Below are 17,996 nucleotides of genomic sequence, written 5' to 3' on the forward strand. Positions count from 1 at the left end.
CCCTAGCCTGAGTGATGGTCTCCACCACCGCGGGGGGTAGACCACTCAGGATCTCCTCGTCCCATCCAGGAGCCAGACGTGGAGGTTCCAGAGGTCTGGTCTCGGGTGCCGCAACATGCCCTTCCCCTGCGAGAGAAGGTCCTTCGTCAGGGGAATTGGCCAGGGGGGAGTTGTCGTCAGAAGCATTAGCTCCGAGAACCAAGTCCGGTTGGGCCAGTACGGCGCAACTAGTACCACTTGATGCTCCTCTTCCCTGACCTTGCACAGGACCTGTGCAATGAGGCTCACTGGGGGGAAGGCGTACTTCCACTTGTCACGTGGCCAGCTCTGCGCTAGGGCATCCGTGCCGAGCTGAGGCAGCTTGTCCAGCAGCGTTATAGGATTTCGACACCAGCGATGCCGAAACCCTACACGGCTTAGACGGGAGTCTAGGTCGAGACATCCAGGTGGCCCCGTCTGCGGGCACAGGTGCACCGCGACTGCACGTTCAGCCTGGGGGACATCGACATAGCCCCTAGCTGCCCCACCATCGAGGGAAGAGAGGGCGACAGAGTCAGCTCGACGGGAACGAGCCGAAAAGGGGGCTTTCCAGGTCTTGCTGATCTCCTCATGCACCTCGGGGGAAAAAGGTACAGGGGGTGTGCGCGGCTTGGAGCCGTGCTCGGACCCGATGTACCAATTATCCAGCCGCGAGCGCTGGGGCGTGGGCGGTGCGGTGCACTGCAGCCCGATGCTCGCGGCGGCCCGATAGAGCGTGGCGGATATCTCAACGTCTGCCTTTTCCTGAACTCTATCTCCGGACGGAGACGGCTCGAAGGAATCGTCAGGGTCGGATGCCAGAAGGTCGCCCTCCGATGCTGCGAGGGACATCTCATCGTCGTCACGCATCGAGCCCGATTTCGTGACGGAGGAGTAAGACGGTATGGAACCGCCTCCCTGGGAACGGTCAGACGAGTGAGACGGGGCGTGAACGGTCCGCGAGCCATCGGCTGACGGATTTACGGTCACGGAAATCCCCATGCCACCCAAGCTGCTCGCCGCCGCTGACGGCGGGGCCGTGGCCACCGCGGTCGCAGAGCGGGAAGCAGACAAGGTGGTGGCCGACTCTCGAAAGAGCGCAGCCACCCGTGACCGCAACGTCTGTATAGCCATCCGCCCGCAGTGCGGGCAGGATGACTCCACGAAGGCTGCCTCAGCGTGTTGGACCCCCAAACACCTGACGCAAGCATCGTGTCCGTCCCCCTCCTCAATGAGGGAACCGCAACCACGAGAGCAGGGGGACATGCCACGCTGGGAAATTTGCTCTTTTAGGAAATATCTCTTTCAGAAAACACCTCTGGAACTGCTGAAACGCCGGGGGGATGATCGCTGGAAGGGACAATCCGCTGCACCACGTCAAGAATTCAGCTCTAGTAGTCATTCGATGCGAAGGCTCCGAAGAACAAAAGGTGAATGAATGAGCTCGCCGGCTCCCCTTTTATACCCGGATATCCGGGGGCGGAGCCCGGCATGCAAATTTCATTCGCCAATTTCATTGGCCTTTTCAAAATAGTCAGAGACGATTGGTTCTCAAGGGCGAACCCCATCTGTCGGCTTCGACACAACGTCGAGAGACCGACAGAAAGGGAACCCTCATTCCTTAAAAACATTTACATTTGTTTACATTTACACATTTTTATCTTTAATAGTGTACAAGTAAATGGTAGTGTTTTGCATCGATACTTTGAAGAACTGCACATATGTATAGACTCTATACTATAGAGGCTACGGAAAGACCTGTACAAAGCAGAAACTTCAATGACTTCCAATATTGTAGTCTTGAGGAGCACGCCAACCTCCTGGAAATTATATAGGACAGTTTACATGTTCAGGTAATTTATTTTATTATTGTAGTACGTTTTGCGCCTAGCCATTTTACCTCAACTATTTATGTTAATAATAGCAGAGGTTTATGGGTAAAATGTAAATGAGTGGCGCCAAATGAACATTGTATATGTTTTAATTGGTCAGTGCAGCGGATTGGTTGGTGCCACGCTGCCCATCTGTTGGCGATAGGAAATTGAATCGCGCAGATAACATGTCAGCGCGGCGCGAGCTCTGTAATACCCCGCTGTCTCATCCCACTATTGGATTGTTTGGCTTCCCTTACTAGCGCTCAATTTGCGCGAATCACACCACAAGTAGGTATAGGTCTATCACCAGGGAGTCAGTCAAGAGAGAGTGAGTACACTGGTCCACTTGCACTGGTACACTGGTCCATGGCATTTAGTTCTCAGCTTTGTTTTTTTGGGGAATGGACCGCAAGGATGGTGTACTGGTTGGTTGTGTCCGACCCATTGTGGTGGGCCGGTCTGAGTAAAAATGCCAGGGCCCTTTTTTAGTCTCAGTCCAGCCCTGTTTACTGGCACAATATCAAGGATGATTTCTGAATGTAGGTGTAGTTTAATATAGTGTTGGGTGAAATTTGAGTCTTTTCTGTTTGTTTGAATTTATTTACATTAACAATGAGGCTGGTGTGTCTGTAGTTCCTCTTTGAATGACAGAGGTTTTTGTACGACTCTTTATCACTGTGTGAACACATGTTTACTGTTGATATAGTGATAACTCTGACAGTAGTAATCTCCTGCATCTTCAGTCTGAACTCCACTGATGCTCAGAGTGAAATCTGTGTTTGATCCACTGCCACTGAATCTAGATGGAGTATTTGTGTGTAACTCATTTGCTTTTTTAATCATGAGTTTAGGAGCTTCTCCAGGTTTCTGCAAGTACCAGTACAGAGGCTGATAACCCCAACTCTGATAGACTTCAGGACTGGTTTTACAGGTGATAGTAACTATTTCTCCTGGAAGAACAGATTTCACTGAAGGTGTCTGAATGACCGTCACCTGACCTCTTGATTCTACACAAAGAGGAAAAATATGAGTAAAGATTCACAATGAAAGCATCATCTAACACAGTGGATCAAGTCTTGTGAATGTTAATGTTGATCTCACCTCTGAAACAAGAGCTTGTTATCATCCAGATGAAGATGCTGATGAAGATCATGGTGACTGTGGGTTTAGATTTATGATGATGGACTTCTGAAGCTTCTATAAAGATCTCTCAAACACGGAGTTCCCAATGTAAAGTGTCTTTATGCAAATATATGTTCAGTAGCTTTTCACAGGTCATCAGAACATCTGCTATTAAAATGATTTAGTATTATATAATTTAAAATGAATTTATAAACACATGTTTTTAGAAACCTTAAATTAAACTGTAAAATGAAAATGTTTCAAACGTTTTCCAATATTCAAAAGTGAAATGTTTGTTGAATTACTTTTGAATTTTCATTCATAGAGATAAATTGCGTTATACACAACAGTTTCTGTTTTTATTCTTCTGCTAAATATAGAAGAAAATTCAGACAAATGTCTTGCATTGATTTTTAAATTAAATATTTCATTAAAGATTGTAGCGATAGCTTAAATGATCTTTGTAGTTATTTCAGCTATTTTTAATTTATGTTTAATTGATGATGTCATTAAATGCAAATATTATTGTTTATGTGAGTTCACTGTGAATTAACTAATGTAAACAAGTTACAACTTTTGATTTTGAAAATGATATAAGGATAATAAAAGCTGTTGAAGTATTGTGCAATGTTAGTTCATGTTAGCTTATGCATTAACTAATTGTTGTAAAGTGATACCACACTGAAAATAATATTTTCCCAATCAAACCAACTTTTGGTTTTTCTAAATCTAAACAAAGTATCTCAGCATTGTTTCTGCATGTGTGTAGAACAGAAGTTCACATCACAGAGCCGTCCACACTTTAACAGCACAAACCTGTCAACATTTCCTCTCTTTATTCAAAATCACTTCCTCTAGAGACACATCACATGACATCTCAATAATCAATCACTTCATTATGTTATGAATAATTGATCTATCAAAGAGAATAGTGTTAACTGGAATACCCCTATTTGCTTGTCTGATTTTTTGTGATGAAAAAAACTATGAAAAATTATGTGATGAAAAACTGGTTCTAATAATAGTGTACGTTATAGTTTACTGAATAGACTAGAGATTCATTTTGTTTTAAATATTTGCTTTGAGTAATGTAAACTATGTACAGTTATAATCACTGTGCTTTTAGGCTAAACTTTTGGTTTAAAATCTGTTTTTTTTATGAATTTGCCGGCCAAATTGCCAAAGCCTGTGTTTCAGATGCATAAAAAATTGTAAACATATATAAACAATGCGTGGACATAAATGACATTTACTTTTTATACTCAAGTACTTTAAAAGTTAAACGTCTACACAACTTTCACTTGTAATGGGAAATGATTTGATGTGTTTATAGAGTTTGTGTAGTTTGTCCACCTCTCATCTGAGGTGAGCGTTTAACTGGTGACACATTTTTGGGATATATTTATATTGACAATTAAAAAAAGCAGTGAAAATCTGTATGAGTCTGTTTGTAATGTTCACCCCTCCACTGGTGTGTGTGTGTATTTGTGTGTGTGCAGCTGTAATATGAGTCAGTGTCAGTCTGACTGATGGTGGTTTTTGTACGACTCTTCATCACTGTGTCAACATATATATACTGTTGATATAATGATAGCCCTGATGATATTGGGGTTTGATTGTCATGAAGAGCAGCTCTTGATCATGTGATGTTCACAGAGTTATGAACACATGTAGAGCACTGAACCGAACGCTGCTAATGCAAAACTGCCTCTCAGTGTGAACGCTTCAGTAGAGCGAGAGATCAGGACATCTATTCACATGGAGGTTTTTGTAAGACTCTTTATCACTGTGTGAACACCCAACTGCCGCTGTGGTGTGCAACCATACAGTAATAATCTCCTGCATCTTCAGTCTTGACTCCACTGATGCTCAGAGTGAAATCTGTGTTTGATCCACTGCCACTGAATCTAGATGGAGTTCCAGACTGAAGGGTGTTTGTCCGATATATCAGGAGTTTAGGAGCTTCGCCAGGTTTCTGTAAGTACCAGGACACACAGGGTGGGTTACAGCCCGAAGGAGTAATTGAAGTAGTACATCTCAGAGTAACAGATTTATCTGGTACAGCAGTTTCCACCGAAGGACTTTGAGATACTGTGATCTGTGATTTACACCCTGAAAGACAAATAATAAAATTAATGTGACATGCAGTTAATAAGAAAAATATATTTGAGTCATATTTTATAAATAAAGCAATTATTCAAAATTCTACCTTGTATAGAGAATAAAAGTGTCCAGATGAAGCTGATGATGAAGGTCATTGTTGATGTTTTGTGTGTTTGTGTTTAGTTGTGAAGTGTTAAACTCAAAGCTCTATAAACACTCTCAGACCTCTGAAGCATCCGCTCACTATGCAAACACATCATGACAATACTTGTACTAAATATAGCAGATTTGACTGACAGAGCAGTAAGATGTGAATGAAAGTGATAAACATATACACCTTGTCCACTAGACTCATTTGTGTTGAAGTTAAGATGTTTCTGTTGATGTGTTCATGTGTTTTTATATTCATTCTCTTTTTAATTTCATACATCTTTAGGGCCTTCGTGAACAGGACACAGATATCACATTTGCTAATAAAAATATTTGCTGTTTATATAGTCATTCTAGTGTTTTTGTATTGTGTCTCCTGTGAAATACTGATGTGTGTCAAGACAGAAATTCAATAATGTTAATCTTTGTTTGCTGTTCTGCGCTCTCGGAATTGACTCACATCTGATATGATGTATTTTAGTGTAAAAGACCAGAAAGTTAGATGAATTATGCCTGAATGCAGAAGCGGTGTTAAACTAGCAGACAGTAAACAGAGATTCGCCAGCGAATAAACTATGATTATAATAAATCATAATATTAAACTGGTAACATTACAGTGAACTAAACGTATAGAACTGACCGTAGTGCATTTATCGGATAAAATATCACTGTTATGCAGAACAACAGCAAATATGCATGCACAATATGTTACATTTAAGACTGGCCGCTAATTGATTTAAATTTAAGATGGACCGATTACTTTATAACGAGGTGTTCTTCCTGTTGTTTTGAACAACGTTTCTTTTGCAGTTTTTTGGTTTTGGCTAACCAACTTCTTTTGCTTCTTCTGCTTTACGAGACTGTTGGTGAACAAGCCCCCATATGGCAGAAAGTTAGCAAATAACAAAGCTCCCATTAAGAAAAATGATCTGATTGGTCAGTTTTACTGTCACACGAAACTAACCTCTCCCGTTGTTTTACTGTACTGTCAGCTAGCTGTATGCTACGAGAAGGCGCCCCAACCCCTGTGTAAGCACACGTTTGACTTCTTGCAGCATGCGCAGGCTGCGCAGACAGCGTATGACATCTCAGAACTGCGACTGTTCTGTGATCTTGTATTATTCTTGCGAGACTTGGAAATCTCACGTGGATAGAGTCTGCATCGATCCAGGAAGTCAAATATACATATCTAGTAGGGAAAATAGGCCGACGTATTGAAAATGTTACTTTAAAGTTTTTAAGGTAGTTTAGATAGTTTAGGTCATCACAGAGGGCCTGGATGGCGCCCAGAGGTTTTTGTACAGCTGCTCTATTAGTTTCTATCATTGTGGAGGTCGTTCTGCGGCGGCACCAGACTGGATTGTTGGCACTGCAGTGAGTACAACAATATTTTACAAATGCTTACTATTTCTTTTAAAAATACAATTATACTAAGTATTATTCGTCCTGTTTCCTTTTATTTATTTATTTTTTAATTCGCAGTTGGGGCACATCGAATATTTGATCAGAGATAATATTGTTCACTGCTGCCTTTTGTGCTCCAAATGCGACGTTTAAAGTGCTCATCAGTGGCGGTTCTACATTGAATTGCACCCCGGGCGAGAACATCTTTGAGCGCCCCCCCCCCCCTCGAAATAACTAAATTATGTCATATTTTTCTTGACCTAAACTACAGTGGTACAAATTGAATTTGTCATTAAAATGTAATTGTACCACTGTAGTTGAGGTCAAGAAAAGTATACATGACATTGTTATAAAACAATTTGACAGAGTATTAACACTTAATGATATTTTACTGACATTCAATTTGTACCACTGGAAAAAAAGTGGTCAGAAAAAGATTCATGACAGTTATAATGGCCTCATGACAGCCAATGTCAAAACCAATATGACAGTTAACCCAGCTGTAGTGGCCTTAATTCATCTATCTTCTTATTGGTTATTTGTAATCACATGTTTTGTTGTGTTCACTTCCGTTTCCTCTATATCTGGTGTTTTATGGGGTGAGCGATGGGATGGCCAACTTTCTGTTGACCGTACAAGTAAAATGTTTGTTCTGTCAAATAAAACAACTGTGACGCGTACAGAAGTGTCTCTAAGGCAATATGGTTAGATGCCGAAACACCAGCTAAGTAGTGTCTTACATTCAATTATTAATCTGCTATGTCATGTTTTTATGACAATTATGACAGGTTAAGATGTATTGGTTAATGTAAAGTTGTCAACAAAGACCTCAAACAAACAATATTTGCATTAAAAATGTCATAATTGAGCGAATGAGACTTAATGACAGTTGTCATAAACATGCATTAAACCTTCATATTCATGACATGTGTGATGTAGCAAATAAAAGCAAAGGTTATGTTCGTCATAGAAACTAGCTACAGATTGGAAAATTCTGTTTGCTCATTACGGGACCTTACGTTAACCCAACTGATGGAAATAAATAAAAATAACTGAACTTGTAACAGTTTTGTTGCAAAGCACAATATCATGGTGTAATTAGATCTCGTGTTTGTTGACTTAAAACCAAATTTGTTGTATAAATGTTGTCAGTTCTACCTGCCCTGCGCGAGCCTCGAACCGGCATCTGTCCGAATGAGAGTCGGGCGCTCTAACGACTAGGCTAAACACCGCTACAGTTAAAATTTGCCCTTCAGATGACAACATGGATACAGTAATCATAACACAGAGAGAACATTATAGTTGGATACCTTTATCTTTTCAGCATGCAGGGGCGCCAATTTGCCAATTCCCCACACAATGAATGATAGATAATAGATAACCGATTTGCGGCGGCCCAGAGTTTTTTTTACTGCTCGTGCCGGTGCCGCTCCCACGTGACATGAAAAAATGCCGCCCCGGGCGACTGCCCGGTTCGCCCGTGCCTTAAACCGCCACTGGTGCTCATGAATATCAAGAAAACATTATTGAGAAGTTGTTAAGTAGAATTAAAAGCTTTCGAGTCTAAACTCTTGGTCTAAATGTAATCTTGACATCCATTTAGTTTTGTCTTGTAATTAATTGTTATTTAAAGATATAAGTTTAAACAGGCAAAACTATATTTATTAATATACATTTTTCTCTGTACGTCATGTGTAACTCGTCCTACAGTTACGGTTCTGTCAGCGTCCAGTGAAGAGATCTCCAGTAAGCAGACAGCAACACTGATGTGTGTGGTCAGCAAGGGCTTCCCTTCAGACTGGAGCTTGAGCTGGAAGGTGGACGGGAACAGCAGGTCTCAGGAGAACAGCGCTGGACTCCTGCAGAAGAACGGTCTGTACAGCTGGAGCAGCAGTCTGACTCTCTCTGAACACGACTGGATCAAGAGCGTCTCAGTGAGCTGTGAGGCCACACGAGGAGACCAGACAGTCACTGGACAAGTGAAGAGAGATCAGTGTTCTCAATAAATCCTCTGTCTTCTGCTCTCTTCTTCTCATTCATGTCTCACAACAGTGGCTTTCTATTCATATGTGCTTCATTCATTCAGTGATGAGTTTCTTTTATCAAACTTCAATAAAAGAGAAATAAATGATTTTGTTGATTTATTTAGTCTCTTTTGTACTTGAAAATTTGTTTGGTGATTTGGATCAAACTCAGGGCTTTAAGTTTATAAAAAACTTGATAAGATGAACAATGAACACTTGTAGATAAATTATGCAACAGGTGCTTCATTTGATGTTTGTGGTGTGACAGAGACATAAAACTCATGAGAGTCTGTGAACATCTGCTCTGTGTTACGAACACGCCAGGCTCCACCCAAGCATCACGAGCAACCTCCCCCGAGTTCTGATCACGATCACCTGCATCTCATCATCACCTCATCACCACCAGCACTTAAACCACCACAGTTTCCCTCACTCCTTGTCCGGTCTCGTTAACGTCACACGTAAATGTCAAGGACTCCTAAGAACAAACCAACCTGCCTTCCCAGCTCTGGTCTTCCTCCTCGTCATCCTCCTCGTCTCCAGTCTCCTGTGTCCTCCCTGGTTCCAGTTTTGCTCACCCCTAATCCTCCTCCGCGAGGTCCTAAGAGTCGTTGTTTAATAAACCTTTGTTCTGTTTCAGACTTCTGTGCTCCGTGTCTCTCTGTCGTAACAGAAGACCGGACCATTAAAACAGAGTGTCGACATGAGTGCCACAGATCCCTTTCGCGAATTGGTGGATGTCCTCCGGCGAACCCTCACCACCACTCCACCCGCCTCAGCATCAACGAGCACCGCAAGCACAAACATCACGCCTCCTTCGCCTACGGTGAACGCCAGTCCCATGGCCAAACCGGCGCCCTTCTCTGGCTCGGCGGAGGATTGCAACGGATTTCTACTCCAATGCTCGCTGGTCCTGGAGATGCAATCGCACCTGTATCCTACAGAGAGATCCAAAGTGGCATTCATCATTTCCCAGTTATCTGACAAGGCTCTCCGGTGGGCAGAACCCCTGTGGTCTCAAGACCATCCTATTACGCGCTCCTTCTCTGGATTCGTCGATCACTTCAAGGAGGTGTTTGGAAAACCCTCGTGGGATTCGGCAGTAGGTGAACAATTATATCAATTGAAGCAAGGTTTGAACCCGATAACGGAGTATGCCATAAAATTCCGTACTCTAGCCGCCGCGAGTGGGTGGAACGAACAAGCCCTGTTGACATCATATCGTCAAGGATTGGATCCTCAGGTGCGATTGCATCTCGCTGCATACGAGGACACCATCGGGCTAGAGCGTTTCATACAGCTGTCTATACGATTCGCCACTCGTATGCAGTCGTGTGTGGAAGAACAACAGGGCCAGCAATCCCACATGCCGGTCCTCCGCCGACCAGATTTTGTCAGCCCACCAGAACCAGCCCCCGAGCCCATGCAAATAGACTCATCCCGGTTATCCATGGCAGAGAGGCAACGACGGCTGACCCAGAATCTGTGTCTATACTGTGGAGCATCGGGACATTACATCACTGAATGTCCCATCCGTCCTCCGCGACCAGTGGTGAGTGCCGTCATCCCTTCTCTTCGTCAGATAAAACCCCTCACTACCACTGTCACGCTTACTGTTGCTGGTGTATCTTTTACAGTTGTCGCCCTCCTCGACTCTGGGTCAGCCGGGAACTTCATCTCGGGGCCTCTCTGCCGCCAGCTCAAACTCAAGACGAAAGTCACCCCATCCGTCTATCAGGTCAACTCGATAACTGGAAAACCCCTCAGTCGCCGCCATGTGCGTTCCTTCGTGGGGCCGCTACAACTAACAGTGGGACTTCTCCATGAGGAACAACAATATTTGCTGGTTCTGGAGGAATCCACCGCTGACATCATCCTAGGGCGCCCGTGGTTGGAACAACACAGTCCAGTGATTTCTTGGAGGACCGGGGAAATCTTAAAGTGGGGTGAAGACTGTTTTCCAGAATGTTTCAACGCGCTTCCTGTGCCCACAACGGTACCCCTCTGTTCCACATCTATCGAGAGTCCTGTTGAGAAGCGGTCCATAGACGTCCCTGCCTGTTATAATTCTTTCAAGGACGTCTTCTGCCCCACACGTGCCTCCAAGCTTCCTCCACACCGGCCATGGGACTGTGCCATCGATCTGCTGCCGGGTGAGCCAGTGCCCCGTGGAAGGATATACCCACTATCACGACCGGAGGAGAAGGCCATGGAAGAATACATCAAGGAGGCACTAGAACAAGGATATATCCGTCCGTCTACTTCCCCTGCTGCATCCAGCTTCTTTTTTGTGGCAAAGAAGGATGGAGGACTACGACCTTGCATCGATTATAGAGCTCTCAACAAAATCACCGTAAAATTCCGTTATCCCCTTCCTCTCGTCCCTGCGGCGCTCGAACATCTCCGTGGTGCCACTGTGTTCATGAAATTGGACCTCCGCAGCGCATACAACCTCATCCGGATACGTGAAGGGGATGAATGGAAGACCGCATTCGTGACACCCACGGGCCATTATGAATATCTGGTCATGCCTTATGGATTGGCCAACGCCCCTTCTGTATTCCAGGATTTCATACACGAGGTACTTCGAGAATTTCTCCACAAATCCGTACTCGTCTACATAGATGACATCCTAATCTACTCCAAAGACATGGCTGAACATCGCCGTCACGTTGCGGAGGTCCTCCAACGCCTGAGAAACTTCCAGCTATTCTTGAAAGCAGAAAAATGCTCATTCCACCAATCCTCAGTACAATTCCTTGGTTACATCATTGATCACAGTGGCATCCGGATGGACGAGAGGAAGGTGGAAGCCATTAGGTCCTGGCCCATTCCCACAAATATCAAGCAACTCCAACGTTTCCTCGGTTTTGCAAATTTTTATCGACGCTTCATCCAGGGTTATAGTTCCATTGCCAGTCCCCTCACCCATCTTCTTCGCAACCAACCAAAGTCTCTGTCCTGGTCCCCAACAGCCACGAAGGCCTTCGAAGCTCTAAAGACTGCCTTCACTACTGCTCCCCTCCTCGTCCATCCCAACCCGGAGATCCCTTTCCTCGTGGAGGTAGATGCGTCAACCACCGGAGTGGGAGCAGTCCTATCCCAGCAGCAGGGGAACCCTAGTAAACTTCATCCATGTGCCTTCTTCTCCCGGAAACTCAGCCCGGCGGAGGTCAACTACGACATTGGAAACAGGGAATTACTAGCCATCAAGCTGGCCTTGGATGAGTGGAGACATTGGCTAGAGGGTGCTAAACATCCCTTTTTGGTAATAACAGACCACAAAAATTTGGGATACCTCAGAGAGGCTAAACGTTTGAACCCTCGCCAGGCAAGATGGGCACTATTTTTTACCAGATTCCATTTCAATATCTCCTACCGACCGGGATCCAAGAACGTGAAGGCAGACGCCCTGTCCCGTGTTTTCAGTCCTGAAGAGCGAAAGGAGGATTCTGAACCTATTCTCCCAGACCAAGTGTTTGTCAGCCCCATTATCTGGTCAGAAGAAACCTTGCCCGCCTCCAATACCTCCACAAAGGCTCCGCCGGGCTGCCCTCCAGATCTCCAGTATGTCACCCGCACTCGGCGTATCCCCCTCATTCACTCGGCTCACTCCTCTTTGGGCACTGGCCACCCGGGGGTCAATGAGACCCTCTCGCTGCTAAAGGAGCGCTTCTGGTGGCCACGTATGGCATTCGACGTCAGAAGGTACGTGAAAGGATGTCAGGAGTGTGCCATGTCCAAGAGCCCCCGCCACCTTCCTTCCGGCAAGCTCCTTCCTCTACCTGTGCCTAATCGACCCTGGTCACACCTAGGAGTAGATTTTTTAACTAACCTCCCTGCCTCTGAGACACATACCTGCATCCTGGTGGTGGTGGATCGGTTCTCCAAGTCCTGCCGCCTACTTCCATTGAAGGGGTTACCCACCGCCATGGAGACGGCGGAACTCCTGTTTAACCACATATTCCGGTATTTCGGCATTCCTGAAGACATTGTATCCGATCGAGGGCCCCAGTTTATATCTAAGGTCTGGAAGGCGTTTTTCCAACTCCTAGGTGTGACCGTCAGCCTCACGTCAGGATACCATCCACAGTCAAACGGGCAAACAGAGAGGAAAATCCAGGAGATCGGTCGCTTCCTCCGTACCTTCTGCCACGGCCACCAGAACTCCTGGAGCCAGTTCCTCGGTTGGGCCGAGTACGCACAGAACTCGCTTCGTCAACCTTCTACGGGTCTCACTCCATTCCAGTGTGTGCTCGGTTACCAACCGCCGCTGTTCCCTTGGTATGGGGAGACATCGGACGTTCCGGCTGTGGATTTCTGGTTCCGGGAGAGTGAGAGGGTCTGGGACTCAGCACACCAGCAATTACAACGTGCTCGACGACGACGGAGGATGACAGCCGACCTTCGCCGCTCAGACACTCCACCCTTTCAAGTAGGACAGAAGGTCTGGCTGTCTACCCGGGACATCCGTCTTCGTCAACCTTGCAAAAAGCTGAGTCCCAGGTTCATTGGCCCGTTTCCAATAATCCAGCAGATCAACCCTGTCACTTTCAAACTCAAACTACCACCACACTATCGGATTCACCCTACCTTCCATGTATCACTTCTCAAGCCTCACCATCCGTCTGTTTCTGTTTCCCCAGAGTCTGGTGCAACCCCGGAACCCCCCCTTCCACTCATCATGGAGGACGGCGCAGCCTATCTGGTCCAGGAGATCTTGGACTCCCGGCGGCGTGGTGGTCGTCTCGAGTACCTGGTGGACTGGGAGGGGTATGGTCCCGAAGAACGATCTTGGGTACCCAGAGATGACATTCTTGATCCCAACCTACTCGAAGAGTTTCATGTATCCCACCCGGATCGACCAGCACCTCGAGGCAGAGGCCGACCACCACGTCGTCGGGGTCCTCGGCCCTCGGGTGCGGGCCGTGGAGGGGGGGGTAATGTTACGAACACGCCAGGCTCCACCCAAGCATCACGAGCAACCTCCCCCGAGTTCTGATCACGATCACCTGCATCTCATCATCACCTCATCACCACCAGCACTTAAACCACCACAGTTTCCCTCACTCCTTGTCCGGTCTCGTTAACGTCACACGTAAATGTCAAGGACTCCTAAGAACAAACCAACCTGCCTTCCCAGCTCTGGTCTTCCTCCTCGTCATCCTCCTCGTCTCCAGTCTCCTGTGTCCTCCCTGGTTCCAGTTTTGCTCACCCCTAATCCTCCTCCGCGAGGTCCTAAGAGTCGTTGTTTAATAAACCTTTGTTCTGTTTCAGACTTCTGTGCTCCGTGTCTCTCTGTCGTAACACTCTGTTGTGAGAGGAACAAAATGTCTCATCCTGATCATGCAAATCTGAGTTTCAGTTTCACTGTTTCTCACTTTATTCTCTGAAATAAAGCAGTTCAGTTTCCATTGACAATTAAAACATTCAATAATTGAATTTATTTAATGAACACATGATTTTTCATCAGTGTGTCCAGCTCCTCTTGAGGTTTTTCCTCTTGACGTCTGACGTGTTTTTTATCTTGTCTCAGTCGCCTTTGTTTTCTCACTGGAACATTAAGTCACTGAGGAAAAATTCGCTGAAAAACTGTTTGAAACTATTTATATTGTGTAAAGCACATTAAACAATGTTAATATTTCTGTGCTTTGCACTTTTCTAGCGTGTAAAACTGTGTGTGCAGCTGCAGAATCAGTCAGGTGTATCAGTGTCAGTCTGACTGATGGAGGTTTTTGTATGACTCTTTATCACTGTGTGAACACATGTTTACTGTTGATATAGTGATAACTCTGACAGTAATAATCTCCTGCATCTTCAGTCTTGACTCCACTGATGCTCAGAGTGAAATCTGTGTTTGATCCACTGCCACTGAATCTAGATGGAGTTCCAGACTGAAGGCTGTTTGTCTCATATATCAGGAGTTTAGGAGCTTCACCAGGTTTCTGTAAGTACCAGGACACACAGGGTGGGTTACAGGCTGGAGGAGAACTGAATCTACAGTTCAGAGTAACAGATTTATCTGGTGCAGCAGTTTCCACCGAAGGACTTTGAATTACTGTGATCTGTGATTTACACCCTGAAAAAGAAAAGTATAAGATTGACATGCAGTGAAAAAAAACCCTTACACTAATTTTTTATAAATAAAGTGCATTAAAGATTCTACCTTGTATAGAGAATAAAAGTGTCCAGATGAAGCTGATGATGAAGGTCATTGTTGATGTTTTGTGTGTTTGTGTTTAGTTGTGAAGTGTTAAACTCACAGCTCTATAAACACTCTCAGACCTCTGAAGCATCCGCTCACTATGCAAACACACTCCACATGGATTTACATATTTACATCACAACACCAGTTTATACTTTACTGTGTGTTTGTAAATGTTTATGTTCATTGATATGTATTTTTACTAATATTTTATTATTTGTGGACTAAAAAATATTGAATCAAACTAACCAACTAATTAAAGTATTTTAATTAATTTTAGACGTATATTATTCAATCATACAGATGCTCAGCATCAAATATCTTTAATGACACAATATCAGGAATCATTTCTGAATGTGGACGAACAGTTTCATATCATCCCAAAAACATTGTAATTATTTTAATAATGTCAAATCTGACAAGCTTTTAAACACGTTTCATTGGATAAACATTTTCAAAGCCCATAGACAAAAGTTTTTATGGAAAAAATATGCAAAATAGATTTTTGTCTGATGGCGACGATGAAGTAGTGTTAAGGGTGAAATGTTAGTGTTAAAACAGTTTATTTATAATATTGACAGAGACTATAATGTGTCTGTAGTTCCTCTTCGGCTGAAGGAGGTTTTAGTACGGCTCTATTTCACTGTGTGAGTGGAAACTCATAACACTGTTGACAGTAATAATCTCCTGCATCTTCAGTCTGAACATTTTTGATATTCAGCATGAAGTTTGTGTTTGATCTTCCATCAGTAAACCTCTCAGACACTCCAGACACTCGGCTACCAACACTAGAGAAAAGGAGTTTGGGTGTTTGTCCAGGTTTTTGATGATACCAGGCTAAACTGGATGTAAAACTAGAACTGCTGGATCTGCAGTTGAGAGTTACGCTCTCTCCTACTGACACCATCTGAATGGTGGGACTCTGAGTGAGAATAATCTCACCAAAGCAACCTGTCACAACACAACACAACCATCAGTCAGTGTAAATCAAACATTCATGACCAACATTTAGAGAAACAAACACATGCAGTGATCTGAATCAGATAAATGTATTTCCCAAAAATCTTTCCTCTATGTTTTAGTTTGTCTGTCATGAATTGACATTCATGATTATTGTTCTAATCTCACCTGTAAGTAAAAGGGTTAAAGAGCAGAGGAGAGTTTGTGCCGTCATATTTCCAGTGAATGAGTGAGAAGTGAAGGAGCAGTGATGTTGCTTTAATGATTGACAGACAGTCTGATGTTGTGATGTGATCAGATGTGAGACACACAAATTCAAATCTGTTTCCTGTCTCACTGTCAGTTACAGGACAAACATTTAGAATGAGGATGAACTCTAAAAAAGGTTTATTAAATATATTATTTTTAATTGATATAACATTTTTTATATTTAAAATTCAAAAGGGAAAGAAATTCTCAAACACATTACAGTGGAGCGGGCTACAGTATCTGGAAGCTTTCTCAAACTGTAATGTTTTATCCTGGATCACAGTCATAAGTCACACAGGTATATTTGTGGCAATATCCAACAAAATATTGTATGGGTAAAACATTTTACATTTTACTTTCATGCCAAAAATCATTAGGTAAAGATCATGATCCATGAAGATATTTGGTAAATTTCCTACTGTAAGAACATCAAAACTTTACTGAATGCTGCAAAATAATGAACAAAAAATGGCTGGAAACACACTACAAACTTTACTCGCTGCTGCCTGTTCTTTGGGAAATTACCCACTCAAGTTTGGTATCTACGTAAAGCTTAGAATCGCAGCTTTAGCGACTCTGAATGACAACTTTAAATGTGATTTTCTCATTATTTTAATCTTTTTTGCACCCTCAAAAAGTTTTTGCCCAAAATTGATTTTATGGTGATATTGGTAAATCACGGGTTTGAGTTCATATGTGTCAGTCTTTTATGTTTGTATATTATTGTTCTAAAACAGTTGTATTAATTCTTGACCTGTTGATCGTTTGATCATACAGAAGATGCTCAGCATTATGTGTTATTATCTTTACTGGCACAATATCACGGATGATTTCTGAATGTAGACATAGTTTCATATAGTGTCGGGTGAAATTTCAGTCTTTTCTGTTTGTTTGAATTTATTTACATTAACAATGAGGCTGGTGTGTCTGTAGTTCCTCTTTGAATGACAGAGGTTTTTGTACGACTCTTTATCACTGTGTGAACATGTTTTTACTGTTGATATAGTGGAAACTCTGACAGTAGTAATCTCCTGCATCTTCAGTCTGAACTCCACTGATGCTCAGAGTGAAATCTGTGTTTGATCCACTGCCACTGAATCTAGATGGAGTATTTGTGTGTAACTCATTTGCTTTTCTAATCAGGAGTTTAGGAGCTTCTCCAGGTTTCTGCAAGTACCAGGACAGAGGCTGATAATCCCAACTCTGATAGACTTCAGGACTGGTTTTACAGGTGATCGTAACTGTTTCTCCTGGATGAACAGATTTCACTGAAGGTGTCTGAATGACCGTCACCTGACCTCTTGATTCTACACAAAGAAGAAAAATATGAGTAAAGATTCACAATGAAAGCATCATCTAATACAGTGGATCAGTCTTGTGAATGTTAATGTTGATCTCACCTCTGAAACAAGAGCTTGTTATCATCCAGATGAAGATGCTGATGAAGATCATGGTGACTGTGGGTTTAGATTTGTGATGATGGACTTTTGAAGCTTCTATAAAGATCTCTCAAACACTGAGTTCCCAATGTAAAGTGTCTTTATGCAAATGTGTGTTCATCAGAACATCTGCTATTAAAATGACTAATTATACAATTATTTAAAATGAATTGAAACACATTTTTGTAGAAAACCTAAATTAAACCATCCATCCATCCATCCATTTTCTTCCGCTTATCCGGGACCGGGTCGCGGGGGCAGCAGTCTAAGCAGAGATGCCCAGACATCCCTCACCCTAGACACTTCCTCCAGCTCTTCCGGGGGGACACCGAGGCGTTCCCAGGCCAGCCGGGAGACATAGTCCCACCAGCGTGTCCTAGGTCTTCCCCAGGGTCTCCTCCCGGTCGGACGGGCCCGGAACACCTTCCGAGGAAGGCGTCCAGTAGGC

The 17,996-nt window shown here is 43.7% G+C and overlaps 1 protein-coding gene and 2 gene segments (V, D, J or C); 1 reads left to right on the top strand and 2 right to left on the bottom strand.

The window, feature by feature from the left end:
• Window positions 1-6,323: 6,323 nt before the first annotated feature.
• Window positions 6,324-8,677, top strand: LOC306912091 (Ig lambda chain C region-like). The segment is given in 2 exons: window positions 6,324-6,345; window positions 8,382-8,677.
• Window positions 8,678-14,445: 5,768 nt separating this feature from the next.
• On the bottom strand, window positions 14,446-16,104 carry LOC306912092 (uncharacterized protein; the record flags this gene model as incomplete). Its single annotated transcript, XM_079487960.1, has 4 exons — window positions 16,029-16,104; window positions 15,545-15,851; window positions 14,862-14,926; window positions 14,446-14,774 (listed from the first exon to the last, which is right to left on the bottom strand). Exons 1-4 carry the CDS (start codon window positions 16,072-16,074, stop codon window positions 14,446-14,448), a joined length of 747 nt encoding a protein of 248 aa, XP_079344086.1. The 5' UTR covers window positions 16,075-16,104.
• A 319-nt stretch (window positions 16,105-16,423) lies between these two features.
• Window positions 16,424-17,565, bottom strand: LOC306912212 (Ig kappa chain V region K29-213-like). The segment is given in 2 exons: window positions 17,510-17,565; window positions 16,424-17,416 (listed from the first exon to the last, which is right to left on the bottom strand).
• Between the last annotated feature and the right edge of the window lie 431 nt (window positions 17,566-17,996).

Source organism: Barbatula barbatula (assembly GCF_947034865.1).
Source record: "Barbatula barbatula genome assembly, chromosome: 23".
Taxonomy (NCBI): domain Eukaryota; kingdom Metazoa; phylum Chordata; class Actinopteri; order Cypriniformes; family Nemacheilidae; genus Barbatula; species Barbatula barbatula.